This window comes from Eucyclogobius newberryi, unplaced genomic scaffold (genome assembly GCF_026437365.1).
Source record: "Eucyclogobius newberryi isolate DKJ021-1_F unplaced genomic scaffold, fEucNew1.0.hap1 SCAF_1, whole genome shotgun sequence".
NCBI classification, from domain to species: Eukaryota; Metazoa; Chordata; class Actinopteri; order Gobiiformes; family Gobiidae; genus Eucyclogobius; species Eucyclogobius newberryi.
The window spans coordinates 51,274,918-51,297,076 of record NW_027315723.1 but is presented as its reverse complement, the minus strand read 5'-3'; the positions used below and the strand labels follow the sequence as shown (position 1 = coordinate 51,297,076).

Here is a 22,159-nt window from a genome sequence, read left to right as displayed (position 1 = left end):
AGCTGTAGTTGTAGTTGTAGTTGTAGTGTAGTAGTAATAGTAGCTGTAGTTGTAGTTGTAGTTGTAGTGTAGTAGTAATAGTAGCTGTAGTTGTAGTTGTAGTTGTAGTTGTAGTGTAGTGGTAGTAGTAGCTGTAGTTGTAGTTGTAGTTGTAGTTGTAGTTGTAGTGTAGTAGTAGTAGTAGTAGTAGTTGTAGTTGTAGTTGTAGTGTAGTAGTAGTAGTAGCTGTAGTTGTAGTTGTAGTTGTAGTTGTAGTGTAGTAGTAGTAGTAGCTGTAGTTGTAGTTGTAGTTGTAGTGTAGTAGTAGTAGTAGCTGTAGTTGTAGTTGTAGTTGTAGTGTAGTAGTAGTAGTAGCTGTAGTTGTAGTTGTAGTAGTAGTTGTAGTTGTAGTTGTAGTTGTAGTAGTAGTGTAGTAGTAGTAGTAGTAGTAGTAGTTGTAGTTGTAGTTGTAGTTGTAGTGTAGTAGTAATAGTAGCTGTAGCTGTAGTTGTAGTTGTAGTTGTAGTTGTAGTTGTAGTGTAGTAGTAATAGTAGCTGTAGTTGTAGTTGTAGTTGTAGTGTAGTAGTAATAGTAGCTGTAGTTGTAGTTGTAGTTGTAGTTGTAGTTGTAGTGTAGTAGTAATAGTAGCTGTAGTTGTAGTTGTAGTTGTAGTGTAGTAGTAATAGTAGCTGTAGTTGTAGTTGTAGTGTAGTAGTAGCTGTAGTTGTAGTTGTAGTTGTAGTGTAGTAGTAGTAGTAGTAGTAGTTGTAGTTGTAGTTGTAGTGTAGTAGTAGTAGTAGTAGTAGTAGTAGTTGTAGTTGTAGTTGTAGTGTAGTAGTAGTAGTAGCTGTAGTTGTAGTTGTAGTTGTAGTGTAGTAGTAATAGTAGCTGTAGTTGTAGTTGTAGTTGTAGTGTAGTAGTAATAGTAGCTGTAGTTGTAGTTGTAGTTGTAGTTGTAGTGTAGTGGTAGTAGTAGCTGTAGTTGTAGTTGTAGTTGTAGTTGTAGTTGTAGTGTAGTAGTAGTAGTAGTAGTAGTTGTAGTTGTAGTTGTAGTGTAGTAGTAGTAGTAGCTGTAGTTGTAGTTGTAGTTGTAGTTGTAGTGTAGTAGTAGTAGTAGCTGTAGTTGTAGTTGTAGTTGTAGTGTAGTAGTAGTAGTAGCTGTAGTTGTAGTTGTAGTTGTAGTGTAGTAGTAGTAGTAGCTGTAGTTGTAGTTGTAGTTGTAGTGTAGTAGTAGTAGTAGCTGTAGTTGTAGTTGTAGTAGTAGTGTAGTAGTAGTAGTAGTAGTAGTATGCATGATAAACAAGATAAGGTTTTGAGTCAAAATAGGAACTTTTAGCTGCAACACTTTAGTAATAGAGTCAAAATACAACTATGAGTATTTTCACCATAAGTCGATGAATATATTGTACTGTCGGGGCCCTTTCACAGGTATTGTACGCAAATGTAAATCGAGATTCAAATGATTAGTGAGTAGTACATAGTCGAACCGTGGCCGGCGCGTTGTGTCATGTTTCCGCGGTGACCGTGCCGCAGATTACCTGTCCCACTCACATTTGGGTTAAGTGGTGCATGAAAAGGTTAACAGGCTCGATGAAAGCAGCGCCAAGATACAAGCGCTGATAGAGGGAGAGAGGGAGCGAGGGAGGGCTGAAGGAGGGAGAGAGGGAGGGCTGAAGGAGGGAGAGAGGGAGGGCTGAAGGAGGGAGAGAGGGAGGGCTGAAGGAGGGAGAGAGGGAGGGCTGAAGGAGGGAGAGAGGGAGGGCTGAAGGAGGGAGAGAGGGAGGGCCAGGAATGGTGAGCGAGGGAGCAACGAGAGAATGATGAAGAGGAAGGAGGGGTTCGAAAAGAGGAGGAGAAGGAAAGGGGTAGGTGAAGTGAGTGAAGGGGGAGTAAAAGGAGAAGGATTGATGAGAGGAGAGGTGGAGGAAGCAGAGGAGAGGTGGAGGAGAGGGACCCGTGGCCGGGGCTGACAGTGACAGAGTTGCCGCGCGCCCGGGACGAGTGAGCCGCGGCGGCAGAGGGATGAGCCGCGCCTTTAATGCCCATCTGGCCCCCGAGATGTAATAAAATTGACATATTGATTCCTTTGAATTTACGAATGCCTGTTTCATAAACTCCCATTTCCAAGGCCGGGCCCTCTTTAGAGCCCTGTCATTTTTCCCCCAAATGGATCAATTATGTGCCCACGTAATCCTGTTACCTGAGGAACCCACGCATACTTCTCCCATTTGCGGCGCTTGAGCGGTGCACACATCCACATTATGCGCACATAAACAAACTCTCTGTTTTTATGGCGCTCTCCCTCCGCCTCCTCCCTCTCCCGCCGCCTCCCCCCTCCCTCGCTAGGCTGCGCGGGGCCTAATATTAGCGATTGTTCTCTTCCCCCCTGGTGTCGACGCTGCTCTCTCCCCGAGGGCTTTGGAGGGGAGGCTTTGCTCTGTTCTCCGCCGCGTGTTTTCAACTTGTAGAAATCCCTTTTACCTCCATAATTCAGGACTCAGCCGCGCGGCTCACGGCCTCATAAACATACATTTCAATTTGAGCAGGAAGAGAATGTGTGCGCGTGTGATTCAGCGCAGATTGACTTTGATAAACTCCCCCTCACCTTCTGTAAACCGCTGCAGCTGAGTCTGAGTGACTGTGGATGTCGGGCAAACGCTTTCACTTCCTCCAACCGCCGCCGCTAACGGGCAACGGACAACGCTGACTCTGCACGTCCAGCGGATACTCGAGTATTTGTCACGGGGAGGCGAAAGGTGTATAAAGGTTACGACGTGGAACATGTTTTGAACGGAGAAAATATGTGGCTTTCAATGTATCTTATTCATTGAACCACCATGAATGTTGAATAATGCAGCTTTAGCCTGACCCTAAGTCAACTCGACTGGCTCTGACCTGTGCGACTGTCTGTGGAAAAGAGAAGGAAACGCTTTTGTGAGCGAGGGAGGGCGGCGCGGGTCGGATCGGCACGGCAACGGCGGTAAATGGCGTAATAGGCTGCCACAAGTGGTGGAGGTCAGGCCAGAGCATGTGTCAAACTGAGCGGTCAGGTGGAACTGGGGGGGGGAGGGTCGAGCAAGGATACATATAATCATAATTTTGAATAACTACATGTTAAAGCCACAGTGTGTAACTTTCTGGAGGTGGCACGTGGTCTGCAGGATTCCATGGGAACAGAATGTTAAAGTGGTACTTCTGAGCGTTCTCCATGGAGACAGATACGTTTTATGACATACTGTACGATATTATAGCCACTGGAACATTTCCATGGAAACGAGCAGGAGGAGGGCCAAGTACGAGTCAGGTTTGTGGAGTTGCAAGCCGGCTCACAGGAAGGACAAATGTTTTTAAGAGCAATAAAAAGAAACTAAATGGAAAAAAAAAAAAAAACGTGCTTTTATTTGACTTTTTATCTAAAATGTGACATACTGATGCTTTAATTAGCTTTAATTAAGTATGTATGAAGACTCCAATCATAAACAACAAAGAATGATTCAGGCTTAGTTCCTCTTTAATTAAGGGGTTATGCATAGGGTATTAATTAAGAAGTTACTGGTCCTGAATCATTCTTAATAAACTATTATTCATGATGAACTAGGTCTTTATTCATGTTGTCATGGTTATTATAAAGTGTCACCAATAAACCCACTCAAATCTGAATGCAGTTTAACAAACCTAGATCTTCCTTTATAGCTGCGAGAGCGGAGAGAGGGATGAGGAGAGAGAGAGAAGGGAGGAGGAGGCAGAGAAAAAATCACTGCTCCATCTTATTTTGCACACTCCGCCGAGCTACAAGCGGCTCAGTTACACTACACTTGCACCGAACAATCAGTCTGGCAAAGGTTCACAAAGGCAGCACATACCTTGTCACTTACTGCTGACCTGAGCAGCCAAGTGACTCAGGGAGACAAGGAGGGAGCGGGGGAGGAGACGGGGGAGCGGGGGAGGAGACGGGGGAGGAGACAAGAGAGCGAGGGGGAGGAGATGAGTGAGCAGGGGGAGGAAACGGGAGTGCAGGAGGGAGGAGACAAGAGAGCGAGGGGGAGGAGATGGGTGAGCAGGAGGGAGGAGACAAGAGAGCGAGGGGGAGGAGATGGGTGAGCAGGGGGAGGAAACGGGAGTGCGAGGGGGAGGAGAGGGGAGAGCAGGGGGAGGAGGAGATGGGTGAGCAGGAGGGAGGAGACAAGAGAGCGAGGGGGAGGAGATGAGTGAGCAGGGGGAGGAAACGGGAGTGCGAGGGGGAGGAGATGGGAGATAGGGGAGGAGAGGAGATAGGGGAGCGCTCTGGAGCATGTTTAGCTCATCTGTTTATCTCAACGAGCTAAAGACGATTTGGTTCAATAAGCTCCGCCTACTTCATGTCTCCGCTCCAACTCCAGGAAGTACTCGCCCTTCACACAGGAAGTCTTATAAATACACACGAGGAAGAAGAACTAAAACTGAGCGAGCAGAGCAAAGACATCTCCTCAGCCTTGAACCAGACAAGCTCTGCACTGACACGACCAGAGAGGGGCGGTCCCAGAGAGGGGCGGTCCCAGAGAGGGGCGGTCCCAGAGAGGGGCGGTCCCAGCTCCATGGAACACTTTGGTTTGGTCCAGATCCAAACCTGACGTCTCTCGAAGGCCGACCATAATGATGCACGACGACGGGTAATTACGGAGGAGCCGAGCAGTATCTGTGGAAAGTCTGAGGAGCTCGTGGAGAGCGGCCAAACCTCTGAAACATCTCCTTCTGAAACATCTCCTTCTGAAACATCTCCCTCTGAAACATCTCCCTCTGAAACATCTCCCTCTGAAACATCTCCCTCTGAAACATCTCCCTCTGAAACATCTCCTTCTGAAACATCTCCTTCTGAAACATCTCCTTCTGAAACATCTCCTTCTGAAACATCTCCCTCTGAAACATCTCCCTCTGAAACATCTCCCTCTGAAACATCTCCCTCTGAAACATCTCCAGCCTCCAGACCCATGGCAGTGGAATGAGTCGAGTGGTTGTACTTGATCCTCAGCAGAAGGTTCACTCGTGGATCCACCTCTTCTCTTCTCTCTAAACACTTTGCACGAGCTCCTGAGCGGTCGTGGTTTTGTGGGTGCAGTTTTGAGCCGGGTCAAACGTTCAACATCTCCAGAGCTTTGGTCATTTCTCCTTCAGTCGACTGGACCATCATCTTCAGACGAGCAGGTCTTTACTTCCTGGTACTAATCGTCTCCTTTGGCGAATCCTGGTAATTAATTCCAATGTGCAAATCCACATGGAGATTCAGTCCTGTCGAATCGTCATTGATACGGTCGAGTTTTTTAATCAAGAGCTCCACAGCCAACGCTCTGTCCCTCCAACCGTGAGGTTTGGGGTTCAGACTCCTATTTTTCTTTTCTTTACAAGACAAAATCTTATTGAAAATTGCAATTGATCGATCGATTGGTTCAAACATTCAGGGGTTCTTTTGGGAAACACGTCTTTTACTACTTATGCTGAAGGAGCAAAGAGAAGGAGCTGGGAGAAGGAGCTGAGAGAAGGAGCTGAGAGAAGGAGCAAAGAGAAGGAGCTGGGAGAAGGAGCAAAGAGAAGGAGCAAAGAGAAGGAGCTGGGAGAAGGAGCTGAGAGAAGGAGCTGAGAGAAGGAGCTGAGAGAAGGAGCAAAGAGAAGGAGCTGGGAGAAGGAGCTGAGAGAAGGAGCTGAGAGAAGGAGCAAAGAGAAGGAGCAAAGAGAAGGAGCTGGGAGAAGGAGCTGAGAGAAGGAGCTGAGAGAAGGAGCTGAGAGAAGGAGCAAAGAGAAGGAGCAAAGAGAAGGAGCTGGGAGAAGGAGCTGAGAGAAGGAGCTGAGAGAAGGAGCAAAGAGAAGGAGCTGGGAGAAGGAGCAAAGAGAAGGAGCTGGCGGTGGAGCGGTGGTGGAGGAGGAGGAGGAGGTGGGGGTTCTGCTGGTGCAATCTCCAGCGCTGCACAGCCCGCTCAGCCCGCTCAGCGCTCTCGCTCCCCTTTTATAAATTACCTCATCAGTGAGTGAAATTAACACCGATTCTTGCAGGCAATTTCTCAATTTCCAATGCTAATTAGCTTTTTCTCTTTACTTTTAAACTCTGTAGCACCTGTTTAGGGGGAAGACATCTTAGGCAGTGCAGGCGCATTTAATCACAATTTTAATTAACCATCCCCGTAGATGTGAAAGGCAAGCAATTATAATGCAGATGAATGATGATTTTTCCACATTAAATTGTTTTGTTTCTTCGTTATGTTGATTGCATAAATACTGGCACTGTTCAATTTTTATCTACTGTAATTTTGTAATTGTTTTTGCAAAAATAGAGCAAAGCCGCGTGGGTCTGGACGGAGTTTGTGTGTTGACAAATCGTTCGGTGGCGTTAACCTCTTCACTGCCGCGAGATTTGGAGCCGGCGCTTTTGTTTGTCACTTTAAGTCTTTTTGGCAGCGAGGATTACGCCGCTGTCTTATCGTCTTCGACCTTAACAAACTATTTAACCCAATGAAAGTCATCCGTGTTAGCTCGTGGTCTTTAAGTGCGGCGCGGAGTGAAAGCACAGATGGGCGCGACTGGATCGGACTCATAATCTTTACGCGCTCGTGAAAATATCATTGGGTTCGATGACTGCGCCTCCCTCGTGTTTATGACGCCTTGTTTCTCTCGAAGTTCGCTTTTACGCTAATGCTAATGCCTGCGCAGTGGCGGCGGCAGTAAACGCAGCGAGCTTTTAGCGCGCGCGACCCGTTTGCACAAACTTCTACTCTTAACGTGGGAAACAGCCTAATAACTGAGACATGTCCATTAGACGCAAACGGGCCACGTGTAACGGCTCAAATCAAGGTCAAGTGTTTGATTTGATCACTGTGGATTTTAGGCAATTCTGTTTGATATGTATTTCCATTGCTGATTTCAGATTGGAGCTTCGTGCAAAGGGAAACGACTCGACAAGTTCAAGTTTTCGACGTGGATGAGATGTTTCCGATGTCGCTGCAGGGTTCAGATGACTGTCATCCCAAAGATGTTCATATAAAAGACTGTAAAAAGGACAAACGTGCTTCAGATTGAGCAGGATTCGCAGTCGGGACGATTCTCAAAACAGAATTGTTCGATGCTAGAGACAAAACGGTATTTTCCCATCGCAAATGTGCAAAGCAACTTGAAAACTCTGAATTCTTGACATCCTCAAGTACACGTCTGACATCTATCTGTGTCTTTCTATTGACATGCAGTGTACAGTGAAAGAAGAACTCCCAGAATGCCTCAGTGCGCCCCCCCAGCCCCACGCTCTGTCTAATCCCAGTGAGCGGTGCATTCAGTTTGGGCGTGCAGCGTGCAGCGCCGTAACGGACCAGGGCCTCGCTGCTCTCGCCCAGAGCCGGAGCCTCCGAGTGGGGAGGAAGTGGTCCGGAAGCTCGCGCCGCCCGGGGGGAGGACGTGCAGGATAATAACCATAAAACAATATTTCAGATAGGAAGTGCTGGGAAGAGGACAATGTTGTTTGGACGAGATTGTGATCCGTGAACTCGAGGAAGATCGCTTGTTCAAAGTTTGTGAAAAAGTGAGATTGTTTCCCTGTAATTGTTCCACTTTTACACTTTTACAGTTATTATTGTCATTGAAATAAGTTTGGAAAAAAGTTTCAATAACTAAAGCTCAAATTCTGACCTGATTTTTTATGTATTTTCATAAAAAATATCCAAGACTAAATCTAAAAATGTAAAACTCTTCAAAAGTAACTTCAGAAAACCGGCATTTTCATGTTCTCAGATCAAATAACCCAATTGGATTGACCCTGTCCCGCTCTCAGATGAGGAGGTGCCGGTGGAGACGGGGCGCGCCTCCTTTGAATATAGGAGAAGGTAAACAGAGCTTTCACTCCTGAGAACTGTGTCTAGGCCGATCGGCGAGGGACAATGGGGCGACCCAGCATCTCCCTCCTTTGTTCTGGGCTTAACCAAACTCCGCCGTCACACCGCTTTACCTCACTGTGCCCTGTGGAAACGGTCATCAGCGCCGTCCCGCTGGGGGGGGGGGGGGGGGGGGGGGGGGGAGGGAGGCGAGGGGGGGCGAGGGGAGGGACAGGAGACAAACAAATGAGAGAGAGAAAGGTAGAACACACAGGAAGACGGGGAGAAGGATCGTTGTTTGGAATATATCAGCTAAAGTCGTGCTCATAATGGAAGAGTGCGCTGGTGTAGGGGGTTTAGCCTTCACCAGAGAACCAGAGGGTCACATGTTCAAACCCCCATTGGAGCACTCCTGTTGCAACAATGTTACGGGAACTGGAATAATCAGTTAAAAAAATCAACAAAAATCATAATTCGTCAGTTTGACCGATGCAACAGGCAAGACAATAATGCAAATGAAAATGTGTCACTCAAACCACTCAAAGTAAAAAGAGACACATAAATATTACACTGGACCTTCAATTTTTAAATTCTAATTGATTTCAGAGCCAAAGGACAAACTCGTGGTTCAAATTTTTGCACAATTTCAATCTGTTCCCACGCGGACCATACGTTTCCCACTTCTGGTGGATTCTTCAAACCCTCAGAAGGTCTTCAAAGGCTGCGCAAAAATATTTGAGCAGAGGAATGAATATAAAACATACAGGCACCTCCTCATCAGACTGCACCGCGGCGACAGAACTGGAGCACGCGAGGTTCACTAAAAGTTTCATTACAACATCCTCATCTTCTCCGAGGCGAAGCACCAGAGCAAGAGGTGAAATCCATAAGACGCCACATTCACCTTCTGGAATCTAAACCTGTTTTTTTGTGAAGGTTTAAGTGTGAAAACGTGACTTTTCCCCCATCACCACCACCGAGCGTGCGCGTGGAGCTGGTGTGCTGACGGTGACCATTTTAAACTTTAAACCTTTTTGTTTCGATTATAGCAATGATAGAGATATTATTGTGTATATTATGAGCATAAACCAGGACAGATTCTACCACAGAACTCTGAACGTCCTCCAACTCCAGGTCTGGAATTATACAACGAAACGCGCTTTTTCAAACGTCTAAACTCCATGTAAGAGATATTCAAATTGATGCTAAACAAAGCTGATATTTTCTTTTGGAGTTGAGACGATTCTGAGGCTGTTGAACATGTGTGACTGTTTGCAAGTGTCAGCGCTTTTCCAAACACAGCCACATCCACACTTCCCTGTGACTCGCATGTCACTTCCTCATTCCAGGGAACTCCGGCTGCCGAGCAACGCAAGAAAATAGATCTTCTAAATTCGTTTTAGTTTTCAAGCATGATGTAACTTCTCTGGTGGCGAGGCGGCCACCCGCTCGTTTCCACCCGCTCGTCTCCATGGAGATAAATGTGCTAAATGCCACACTCCTTCCACTATTAAACAAAAAGCTGGCAAAATTCACCCTTGTCAACGCGAGCAAACGTCCAAAATCAAATGTTCTTCTTCATCACGGCGACACGTCACGGCGACACGTCACGGCGACACGTCACGGCGACACGTCACGGCGACACGTCACGGCGACACGTCACGGCGACACGTCACGGCGACACGTCACGGCGCACGGTGACACGTCACGGCGACACGTCACGGCGACACGTCACGGCGCACGTCACGGCGACACATCACGGCGCACGTCACGGCGACACGTCACGGCGACACGTCACGGCGCACGTCACGGCGACACGTCACGGCGACACGTCACAGCGACACGTCACGGCGCACGTCACGGCGACACGTCACGGCGACACGTCACGGCGCACGTCACGGCGACACGTCACGGCGACACGTCACGGCGCACGGTGACACGTCACGGCGACACGTCACGGCGACACGTCACGGCGACACGTCACGGCGCACGTCACGGCGCACGTCACGGCGACACGTCACGGCGACACGTCACGGCGCACGGTGACACGTCACGGCGACACGTCACGGCGACACGTCACGGCGCACGTCACGGCGCACGTCACGGCGCACGTCACGGCGACACGTCACGGCGACACGTCACGGCGCACGTCACGGCGACACGTCACGGCGACACGTCACGGCGCACGTCACGGCGACACGTCACGGCGACACGTCACAGCGACACGTCACAGCGACACGTCACGGCGCACGTCACGGCGCACGTCACGGCGACACGTCACGGCGACACGTCACGGCGACACGTCACGGCGACACGTCACGGCGCACGTCACGGCGACACGTCACGGCGACACGTCACGGCGACACGTCACGGCGCACGTCACGGCGACACGTCACGGCGACACGTCACGGCGACACGTCACGGCGGCACGTCACGGCGCACGTCACGGCGACACGTCACGGCGACACGTCACGGCGCACGTCACGGCGCACGTCACGGCGACACGTCACGGCGACACGTCACGGCGCACGGTGACACGTCACGGCGCACGTCACGGCGCACGTCACGGCGACACGTCACGGCGCACGTCACGGCGACACGTCACGGCGACACGTCACGGCGACACGTCACGGCGCACGTCACGGCGACACGTCACGGCGACACGTCACGGCGACACGTCACGGCGCACGGTGACACGTCACGGCGACACGTCACGGCGACACGTCACGGCGCACGTCACGGCGCACGTCACGGCGACACGTCACGGCGACACGTCACGGCGCACGTCACGGCGACACGTCACGGCGACACGTCACAGCGACACGTCACGGCGCACGTCACGGCGACACGTCACGGCGGCACGTCACGGCGCACGTCACGGCGACACGTCACGGCGACACGTCACGGCGCACGGTGACACGTCACGGCGACACGTCACGGCGCACGTCACGGCGACACGTCACGGCGCACGTCACGGCGCACGTCACGGCGACACGTCACGGCGACACATCGTTAGTTTGGTCTGAAGTTGGTTTTCACGCGTGCCTTTCCCACTCGCCCTGACCTTGCATTATTGCTGATTTGTTTGTTTGATTGCCTTCTTGAACCGGCCCTGTCGCTCCTGTCAGGTTAGGGCCTGGAAGTGTCCACTTGAAGGCCGACTCCGAGCCGGGTTTGATGCGCTCCACCTCGGGCTGTGGTGGAGGGGCCGGGGGAGGAGGAGGAGGAGACTGAAACTGATGAAGAGTCATGTCAAGACGATTTCGCACCGTCGGGGAAAGGTAAGCTCGGGCTGGGGGAGGAGAGAGCGGGGGGAGGCAGGTTAGAGAGGGAGGAGGAGGGAGGAGGAGGAGGGAGGAAGGGAGGAGGAGGAGCTAGAAGGAGGGAGGAGTCTCATACTAAACACCACCAAATGTGATGATTCTAATCCTGGACAAAGGTCTAAACGGTCGATCGCGTCGCCACGAGTTTCATTGTGGATTCATCATTTTTGGAACGTTTTAAATGATTTATTTACCCAGCAGTGGAAATGGAGTGAGATATCTTGAGATTTGGGAGTGGAGATGATCTTTGGTGTGGATTACACACTTTAAACATTTTATTTATTTAACAACTTCGTGCGTTTCTGTGACTGACTTCACTTTGGCCCAGATACAGTGGACCAAACACTGCGCTTGTCTTTACAGTCTTTTACTCCTCCTGCAGCCGCCTCCTCCTACAGCCGCCTCCTCCTGCAGCCGCCTCCTCCTACAGCCGCCTCCTCCTGCGGCCGCCTCCTCCTGCGGCCGCCTCCTCCTGCAGCCGCCTCCTCCTGCGGCCGCCTCCTCCTGCGGCCGCCTCCTCCTGCGGCCGCCTCCTCCTGCAGCCGCCTCCTCCTGCGGCCACCTCCTCCTGCGGCCGCCTCCTCCTGCGCTCAGTCAGCTGACCGTGACTGGACGCTGAATGTCACATGCTCACAAATATCACTGGACACTTAGTGGTAAGAGCAGGGCATTCTGGGTCGTGGTGGGGCTCTCCTGGCTCCTGCCTCTCTCTCCCTGAGCCTCCTCTAATTGCACATGTGCCACTCTGCCATCATAATAAAATCAGAGTTGAGGCGGACATTAAGCGTGGCGGCCTCATTTGTGCCTGTGCTGAAAAGGTAACATAAATGAATATTTCATTACCTTAATTACTAAGGAATACTCCTTTCCGCCAGTCGTGGAATGAGTGTTGCTGTAACTAATTATGAAAAGTAATAACATTAGGGATACCGTGATTGCCAGTTTATAAGTCGGCGTCTGCTCGCTGTTGAGGTATAAACCGTGTTGGGAAACATACGGAGAGCAGCGCTAGGAAGGAAGGAAGCGAGGAAGGAAGTGAGTTCTCCATCAAAGCGCACATCTGCACGACGTGGGCTGTGCAGGCATGAATGGAGCGCTGATTATCTTCAGGGGAACGCGTGGATTTGAAATGGCAAAGTCGAGGCTTTAACAGGTACCGAGGGGCTAAAAGGTTGTGGCGCTCGCTCCGCCGTAAACGACAGCTTTTTGGAAACACGCTCATTAATCCACACGAACAGAACATATCAAAGGCCGTATCTGTGTCCACCTGGCGCCGGCGTGCACGCTCCCGCCGCTCCTGCCGCTGCACCTGCGTGTGAAGCCCCCCCCCTGCGCTCGCACGGCCCCGTCGCCCCGCTCTTTGATCCGTGCGTCCGCCGCTCACCTCGGCCGCGGGCCCGTCCCGTACGCCGCGCTGTAATGTGATGTACGACCACTGATAAGGTCGCGAGGGGGGTGTGAGAAAAGAGACGCTACGAGGTCCGCTTTGATGGCCATGCTAATTCCAATACCCCTAAGTAGTAAGAATAACAAAGTGCTGGAGAATTTATCTGTGGAATGCCAGAGCAAGACGGCCGGGCGATAAGGTAGCTGCTTCCCTTGGGTGGGGGAGAAGTAATTAGACAGGACTGGCTGGGTCCAGAGGAGAGCGGCTGCTACATGAGGACGAGGAGGCGCTGGGAAGTCAAAGCTCCGACAAAGTGAAACTGATAGAACAGTTTTAATGCTTAAACCGGTTGTTTTAAGGCGACTCGAGGGGTCATCGACTCCCCCCAAAACTCAAGACACTTGCAACACTAAGTGGAAAAAGAGTCCCACACGGCCCAACGAGCCGGAGATGGTTTTATTCTGAGTCATAGAAAAACAAATGTTCTGAGAGACAAAGCAAAAGTGACGTGGGAAGATGTGAGCGTGAGCGGGTGTTCAGGGCGGTGCAGGGCCAGACTCACCAAATAATACAAACTACCTTTAAAAGTGTTTGGACCGGTCCCAACTATTGACAACAGTGAGCGAGGAACAGCCCCAGGTTTTCCGAGGTCATGAACAGGCGACCTTTCGGTGCACAAGCTCCTGGTTACGGGGGCGAGGCAGGGAGCGCGCCTGCCTGACCCGCTCTGCTCCTGCCTGACCCGCTCTGCTCCTGCCTGACCCGCTCTGCTCCTGCCTGACCCGCTCTGCTCCTGCCTGACCCGCTCTGCTCCTGCCTGACCCGCTCTGACCGGCTCGGTTTGTAGGTCAGGAAAGACCCTGCAATGCCAGATGAGTACGTTTGCTGTTTGATTGAGCTGAGTCAGATCTTTCTAATGTAACTTGAGCTCTTACACATCCAATTCTGGACAAATTCTTTCCCACGGCAACAAGAGCTGTAACAATAACCCAAGTCAAAGTCTGTATATCGAAATATGAGCCTGAATGCAGAGAAACAGTGGAAACTACAAAGACCATGATCTTTTGCTCCAATAATAAACAACTGTTGTTCCCCACTTTTCTACCTTCATTCTCTGGAAAAGGACATTATTCACACCAAAGACATGGCCATAAATATCTCACAGTGAAATGTATGTTGAAGAGGGGCGGGTCATATCCACAGATCAGAAGATACGACGCTAACGCGACAGAAAAGTGCTAAAAGTGCCTTTTAATGTGTTCACTAGGATTTAAACAACGTGCACAACATTCAAGTCAAGCACATCTTCAAAACAACGTTCATGATATATTGCCCACCTCTACAACCCTCCTCCCTGAACCTGAACATCCCGGACCCTCCTCCGGACCCTCCTCCAGACCCTCCTCCCCTCCCTGCACCAGCCCTTCCCCTCCCTGTCTCCATCCCAGCCACTCCAGCCTGTCAGAAAGGCAGCGGACAGGGCTGTCGGTGTGATTTGACCCTCTCTACCTGAAGAGGTGTTTGTTTGACATTCACGTCTGACAGCGACGCGACATGAGGCATACAGGGGGGGGACGGCAGCGGGGGGACGCAGCCAGTCAAAGCCATTACGACGCGGCTTCACCTCTTCCACTTGTGACCGCGCGGCTCACGTCCGCACATGACATTTAAAAAGGGGAAGATGCGCTCCACCCCGCCTTCTTTTAGCTCTCCTTGACTCACTCTTGCCAAAGGTTAAATGTATGTTTGAATAACAAGGAGGCCCCCCGTGTCATTTCTGACCATTTCCCCTGCACGCTCCCGTTAAGAAGGTGCTTGATCAACGGCGAGATGAAAGCGGCTGCGGAAGTGGAGGTACTTTTCGCGGCAACCGCAAAATGACCTAATTTTGTCCTAATCTCGCTCGGCAATCGGCTGCAATTAAACTGAGATAACACATCTGAATTTAGTGGCACATGTGAAGAGAGTGCTAAAGCCTTGTTAAAAAAATAAAAAAAAGCGCAGGGCGTACGGCGAGCTGAGGTGCCCGAGAGGCCTGTGAATAATGGAAGAATGTAAGAAAGTGTTCGCTGATCAAGCAGCATGTTCTATTATGTGGTCCTGAAGGTAGCGCCGGTGTCGGAGGGACCAGGACGTCCAGATGCCCTGGCGCTGTAATCTGACCGTCTGTTATTGATCGTTGCACGTGGCCACGACCTCGCCAGAAGAGCTCTCCTCAACCGACGCTCACACATACATCAAGTCCTCCACAAAGCAGAGCCGGGCCCGCGCGCCACACTTGTTTGCACCAAGGTGTCGTCGTGGAAGCAGCTGCCGCAAAGTTGAGAAAAAAAAAAAAAAAAAGATGGAAATGATTTTAATAAGCGATCCAGATGATGACTTCTTTTTTTTTTTTTCCACGAATCGTCACAAAGCGGTGCCCTGTTTTCCAGCAGACAGCCCTGACAAGTCGCACACACTGGTTCACACAAAGCCTTTGCCAGCTGTGCAATGTTTGTTCATTTGATTTAATCTGTATTTGCTTCTACGGAGCTCTATTAAAAAACCATGCTGTTTGTCAAAAGTGCTTTATGAGTACATCTGACTTGACATTACCGACCGTGCCACGATAAATATGAGTGACTTTGATGTCAGCGAGAAGCGTAATACAGCCGTGTTACACAAAAGACAGAGGATTAATGGGAATTGTTCAAGAAATAGGAATGTGTAACTTAAATGTACAGAAGTCGAGCTACAACAGAATCCAGAATAACTTCAGTATCTGAGCGCAGTAGAAAACGCTGCAGATTCAAGAGGATTGTTGAAAAGTGAAACAGCAAAAGCAACAAACTGTGATAAAGCACAGTTGGATTCGGCCCAGTCGTCGCAGGCCTCAAACTCCCAATCAAGACAAAATGTTGATATCAAATTTGTAAAATCAGCTCGGAGCGTTCACAAGTACAAACGCTACACTGTTAGACAAATACTTTCTTTTCTTCAGAACTTGTTTTTTGCCCCCTGCCATTTAATTATGAAATGGAAATGCTCGTTTACACCTGCTCAGCAACCTGTCGTCTGTCGCGCTCAGACTCGGCGAGAATGGGAGAAAGTCAACGCGTTGGAAAATGTCGAAAATCACAAGCAACAACTGAATAAGTGCAAACAGCAGGGCCCGACGAGCGGATGGGCCGAATAAAGAGGCGCATTCTCACGCCGCAGACACTCAAATGAGGCATGATATTTTCAAAACGCATTTTCCCTCGTACGCTTTGCATAAAACACGGCGGCTTAGGGTAAAGAGTGAACGCGCGCAAATGAAAAGCCCAAATGCATGCAATTATTTACCGGACCAGTGAAGTTTCAATTTGTGTGTTTGCTTCTTCTTTTTTTTGCGTCAGAATCACAAAGAATGACGAGAGAAAACACGGGGAAACAACAGGACGAGCGGCGGAAGACAAATTGGAAGGAGAGAGAGAGGGACTAGAAGCATGAAAAATATTCCAGACTTTTCATATTCCAGGCCCACGTTTCCCCGTCCTAAACCTGTCACCTGTGGCCCCGTCTCGCTCGCTCTTTCTCTGGACGGTCACGGCCCGATGCGCGCCGGCGTCCACCGCGTCTTTAGCCGAGACGAGCGCTGGACGCCTCGCCGCTGTGTGTCATCAGACTGTTTTGGGTGCGACATCTTTTTTGGCGTGCGCAGCTTAAGGAAGTCACCGGGGCCGAACTGCTGGCTGCCGCCTCGCTCATGCTCCACTCTCCTTACACTCCACTTGGCAGCGCTTGGCTCTGTGTTTTTCTCTTTTTTCCTCCCCTCACCACACTCCAAACCCTGGAACTCGCGCGGATGTTTTTTACCCCTCCCCGAAGCCAATATGTCCAGTTAAAATATCACAGGAATTCAAAGTTGTCCGCACTGACAATTATGGGCACGCTGCCTCCCTCCCGCCCGCTCGCCCGCCCGCCCGCCCGCTCGCCCGTCCCCCCCCTCCGTCCCTCCGAAGCACGGGTTAATATCGCGGCTGCCTGGTAGGGCTTTATCCCAACCTCTTCCAACAAAAGGCCCCTTTTGCAAACAGACTCCTACTTTCCCTCAGTGTCCAAAGGTGTTTGCTGAAGTAAATCTGGCTAAATCCTGCGCAGCTTGGCCACGGGAGGAGGGAGGGAAGGTGTACCGATAATCCGTCTTCTTAACCAAAAAGAAAGGAAAAAAAAAAGTTAAGGGGGAGAAAAAAAAAAGAGAGAATGGAAGAAAGGAATCCATATCACATGATGCCATTTAAGAAGCTGAGGTACCCCTGCCCTCCCTCTCCCCGCGCCCCATCTTTGCTTAAGATTTGCATACATCCAGGCTGGGAGCCGCACAATGAAGATATCTCACAATCGCTCACGCATAAGGGCCGAGCAACGTGACAATAGTGTTTTCGACGTGGACAAATTCCCACAGACACCTGCTTTTTAACCGTTATCTCGGAACTTTTTCCTCTTTTTTCTTCCAAGTGTCCACGAATAGTGCTGCCGCCCTGTGTGGAAACACTATCTGTGTGTCGAGGGGGCCAGGTCCCTGCAAGAGCACCAGGGCTATAAAAGGCTTGTAACCAGGGGACGACCAACAAACAACCACAAACACCCTAGTTATTTCACCCCACCGCTACCTCCACCAGCGCGGCCCGGCAGCCACCCACCCACCCGTATCTGCTCCACGCTCCCCACCCCTGCCCCCTTTTCATCTCAGGCCCTTTTTCTGATGCTGAATGCAAATGTGCAGACCCTGCTGCTGGCGGCGAAAGGGGCTGAATTGTGATTAAGAGGGAGAAGAAGGAGTAGAAGAAGAGGAGCTCTTTCTTTGTTCTACCCCCGGGGGATGTTTACCAGGAGAGACACGGCGGATCAGATATGAAAGGCATTCAGGTCAGCATTGATGTGAGCGAAAGTGAAATCGTACCTAAGGCATTCCAAAGAGCGTGGTGTCAGGGGTCTGGGCTCGCCGTGCCTCTGCGAGTGTGTGTTCTCTGGCCGCCAGGCGCGCACACACAAAAAAAAACTCTTCACACAGGCCGGGCGGTCCACCAAGGAAGTCCGAGTCCGAATCACGAAAATGTGTCAAAATGTTTCAACGGAAAAGAGCGCTCATGTCCAGACCGAGGAGCATCATCACAATTTGGGCTTGTTTTGTCTGGAGGGCGCGAGGGCCACTTTTATCCGCGCTATCAAAGTAGGGGCAAGTGCAGGAACGGATCTAGATTACCGACTTCATCTCACGGAAAGCCCACATTATGGGATTTGTCGTAGGCCGCTGCTGCTACTCTCCATTGCACATATATTCAGTGTCATAAACGCACTGACTCTGATCCCATCAAAAAGCCCCAATGACCCTGAGGCAACACATGCTTTTCCCACATGAAATCCTAATGATATTGTAACGGAAGTCCATTCATTTTTACCGCGCTGACTGTACGTACACTTGACTCACACACTTGGAGCAGATGGATATATTTAGCGTGTGACGACTGGAGCTGGGAGAGAGGGATGGAGCTGCAGAGGAGTCGGCTCAGAGAATGCGGCCTTCCTCTGCCGCGCTCGTGACAACAGCAATGTGCTTCCTTATTAGCCCAGGAAAACCTGCTAGCCATTCTTCATAATTGGAATTTCATTGTTTGCATTCAAAATAACACAAAAATGTAATCCTGGTTATCTGCGATGGTGCGCTGTCTGGAGCACCGTGGCCCCTGCAGCCTATGTCAGCTCGCACGCTATTTCCTTCATAAACAACAATCCGGGACGCCTCTTCTTTGTCACGTCCGTCACAAAAGGAAGGTGTCTTGGGCCGTATGGGAATGGCAGCAGTGAATAGCGGCGCGGACAGCCCCTGCTTCTATTGACGGTATAAACATGTAAATGAAACGCATTACCGCTGACAATCAATTGTCCGTGAGCGTCTTGCGAAACCTCCTCCCACTTCTCTCTCTCTTCCTTATTCCTTTTTAGCTCGGCTTCTACTTGCACACAATCTATTTCACGGAACGACACAAAGTTCAGAGTCAAATTTCAAGACTCTGCGGTGGTTAAATAAAAATGTAAAAGAAAAGCCCGTTCCTGGTTAATCTCAACAACAATTTCAAACATTGGTGGAACAGTTAGCTCAGTCGTTCCAGCAAAGGCGAGCTCTCGTTGGGATTGGCCTGCTCTCGTCTCCCTCTAACGCTGCTGCAGATTATGTAATCAACAGCGGGTAAACCCCACACCCAAATGTCACCGCGGCCCAGCTCACAATCAGGGAAACGCAAGAGACGCTACTTTGGAACATGAAGGGAAAATAACATCTGTATTAGTGTGTGTTTTATCTCGCGCGGCGCAGAGAGGCTTTTCCATGTCGGAGCCGCGGCTGAGAAAATAAGGACAGGTGTGTGCGAGCGGGATCGCCGAGGGAAACGACGAGAAACACCTGGAGAAGGCCAAAGTCTCCCAAACGGCGAGCGCAGCCAGAGCACGGCACAGAAAGAGACAAACCGAAGAAGCAGAAGCAGCAGAGTGTGTGGAGAAAGAGCTCCTGCAGAACACTTCCAACCCTGAAGGCGAAAAGTCATCAAGGAGAACGCCAGTGCTAATGTTGTGTTAATGCTAATTGGCACACATATTGTAATGCTTCGTGAAACGGACTCCACGGAATGAACCGAAATTTCTAAATCAACATTTTGCAATTCAGTGGAAAAAGCCTGACAGGTGGCACGCCGATCAGAACATCCCGAGCCAACGTGACACTCGCATTCTGCCACTTTCCACACAAAATAAGCGCTAATTGTCGTTGTGGTGCGTTTTGTGAGAGCTCATGTCATTTGCTGGTTAAAGGAAGGCGAGCTGTGGATTGAGGCGTTTAGCTGATGGGGACCCCGGGTGCTCCCCATAGCCCCCCAGCGGAGGGAGAGAGCGAGGAGGCAGGCTGAGTGAGGAGAGGGTCCCGGGGGAGGGAAGGAGCGAGGGAGCGAGGGAGCGGGGGAGCGAGCGGGCAGGGCATCCACACACCAGAACATCCACAGGAAAAAATAAGAAAAGAATGATTTTCGAGGCAACAGCTCTCAGGCATTTTCTATTTCACTTTTTTTACAATTTAAATGTAGATTTGGCAGAATTCATCAAAAATAATATTGTGAATTGAAAGCCTTTGCTTCCCCAGGGAGGGTTTAAGAATCATGCAAAGCTGCTTCCAAAACCAATGTTGTCGTGGAAAAATGAAGCCAGCCATAAATATTGTCTCCAGGTGAACTTCTTATTCATCGCACAGCATTTTAATATTTTTATGCACTTTCCCCCAAAAAGATGCAGCCGACTCCTGCAGTGTCAACAATTATTCCTCAAGAGTTTTTGACGTTTCCATCCCACGTGTCTGAGGCTTTTTTTAAAACTCAACAGTGTATTTAAAGAAAATAAATGAATACAAAATCACAGCTTTGAATCATTTCGTGTGACTAAATCCACGCCTGTATTTTGCCTAAAACAGGTGGTCAGAGTGTGTGGACCGTGTCGTGTCCTATTATTATTTACACGCGTCTCCCTTTTACACATATGCACAGTTCAGAGGGAACAGCTCCAGATGCTCCGCGCTATTTAGTGTGGAACAAAATGCTTGTCTGCCATCGATTGGAGGCGATCGATGAAGTGAAATCTGATCTAGATAAATAACCTATGGGGGCAGAGATTTAAAAAGCAAGTGTCGTGCTGGGCCAAAGCAAATACACGGAATAAAAAACGGCTTTTTCTAACGGTGTGTGAGTGTCAGCGCATGCGACACCGCAGCCTTCCCCGGGAACGATCAGGAATAACGGGGCCAGCAAATGTCACCGTGGATCTGCCTCTGGAGCGGGGAAAGTGCAGTGGAACGGAGCAGGCACAGCGGAGCAGCCAATTTACCCCCGCGTTTATTGAACATGTCACACCGCGTCCGCGCAGAACACGCACCGGGGAAACAACGGGACGAGCCGCGCGCGAAAGGCCAGAAATGTTGCACCGAAACACCCGCCGCCCGCGCCCCGGCCCCGCGGTGACAGAGGGAGAGTGTCCCCGGGACCACAGCGAACCAGGCGCCGGGTCCTGGACGCTCACGCCACAAACGCAACTTTTTCTCCCGCACAACAACTTCACAACTTTCTCCACAAAACACACCGGAGCATCGCAGCTCGCGCGTCCTTTGCGCGTCTAACGGGGGACAACAGTGCGGGGGGACACGCGGGGCAGTAAAGCGCGCACCAGCCAGAGGAGGGAAGGGGGCAAAAATGTGTAGACAAATCCAGAGGAATAGAAAAGTGTGGTGGGGCCGGTGGACGCGCACTCACCGTTTTTCCGCCGCGGGTTGGCTTGTTTTCGCCGCTTACACCGGGGGCCATCCGCCATCATCTCCTGCTTCATTGATAAGTGCGCGGTGAGTGGGGATCAGATGGCAGCTCGCATGGACTCCTCCGTGTTCAGCCTGAGATCTAACGGGGAAAGAGGAGGGGAGAGGGAGACAGTCAGGGCGCGCGGCGTGAGCGTCTGTGTGGGGCATCCGCGAGACCTCCACCACCTCCACCACCTCCACCACCTCCACCACCTCCACCACCTCCACCACCTCCACCACCTCCAGCAGCAGCAGCAGCTCGGGAAAGTCCAGGTCCAGACGGATTACACACGGGATTTATGTGTTCAGTCATGAACCTTTGGACAGTGGAAGAACCGAAGCTTTCCACATTTTAATTCCAAAAAGTTTCTACCAACGGTTTCACTTTACATTTAAAAATTAAATTCTGGTTTGTGCATTTTTTAAAAATCTTTCACGTGGTTGAAGATTGCACCGTTTAGTGGAAATGTAAATATATATTTTTAAAGCAGTGCAGTGCCTTTTAAACCAGGAAAGTAAAAAGCGACGAAGGAGGAAAAACAAATCTGAGATAAGAAGACTTGACTTTGGGCTCCAGAAGTCTCACACTCTTGGAAACACTCGCCTGGGAAAAATGCAACTTTTCCCACAATAATTCTACGAATAATAAACTCCGCTGCTGCTGCTGATGATCTGCAACAACAGATGGGAATAATTGTTGAAACGTGACGCACCGAAAGCGCGTAATAAACAACCAAACGCGACGGTCAGAAGAGTCCAGTTTGTTTGGAGTCCGAGCTCGTCCGGGATCCGCGTCAATCTACTCCTACTTATCATTCTGTTTGCTGTGGCCACAAACACAAACACGAGCGGCGTGGGGTCGAGCCGGGGAATAACGGGTGGAAATAACGGGACGGACACCGCGCTGTGGAGAGCGGCGCGGCGCGGCACAACAGCAGCAGCAGCAGCAGCTCCGGGACCGGGACCGGGACCGGGAGGCAGCAGCGGCGGCGCGGCGGGCGAGCGCGCGCTGACATCACGAGGTAAAAAAGAAGTGAAAGCAAAAAAAAAAACAAAAACAAAAAACAAGGAAAAAACAAACAAAAAAAAAACAACACGCACTTAAGTTCCACCTGCGCAGGTAAAAGTCCGCGTGACGGAGCGGGAGCGGGAACGCACCCGCGGGAGAGAGCGCAAGAAGCGGCGCGCACCTACCTGCTCGTTTGTGTGAGGAACAGAGTCAAAGTCAGAAGAAGAGAGAAGGATCCTGTGGTGAGAGGAGCGCGGGGCTGAGGACACGGGAGCGCGGCGGTG

General features: G+C 50.5%; 1 protein-coding gene across 2 annotated transcripts in view; it reads right to left on the bottom strand.

The window, feature by feature from the left end:
- Positions 1 to 20,993, bottom strand: part of zeb2b (zinc finger E-box binding homeobox 2b) — a 101,407-nt gene extending 80,414 nt beyond the window's left edge. For both annotated transcript variants that reach the window (XM_072448614.1, XM_072448621.1), the window contains exon 1: positions 20,826 to 20,993. In XM_072448614.1, coding sequence (XP_072304715.1) covers positions 20,826 to 20,898 — 73 coding nt within the window. In that variant the 5' untranslated portion in view covers positions 20,899 to 20,993. The remainder of the gene's footprint in view (positions 1 to 20,825) is intronic.
- Between the last annotated feature and the right edge of the window lie 1,166 nt (positions 20,994 to 22,159).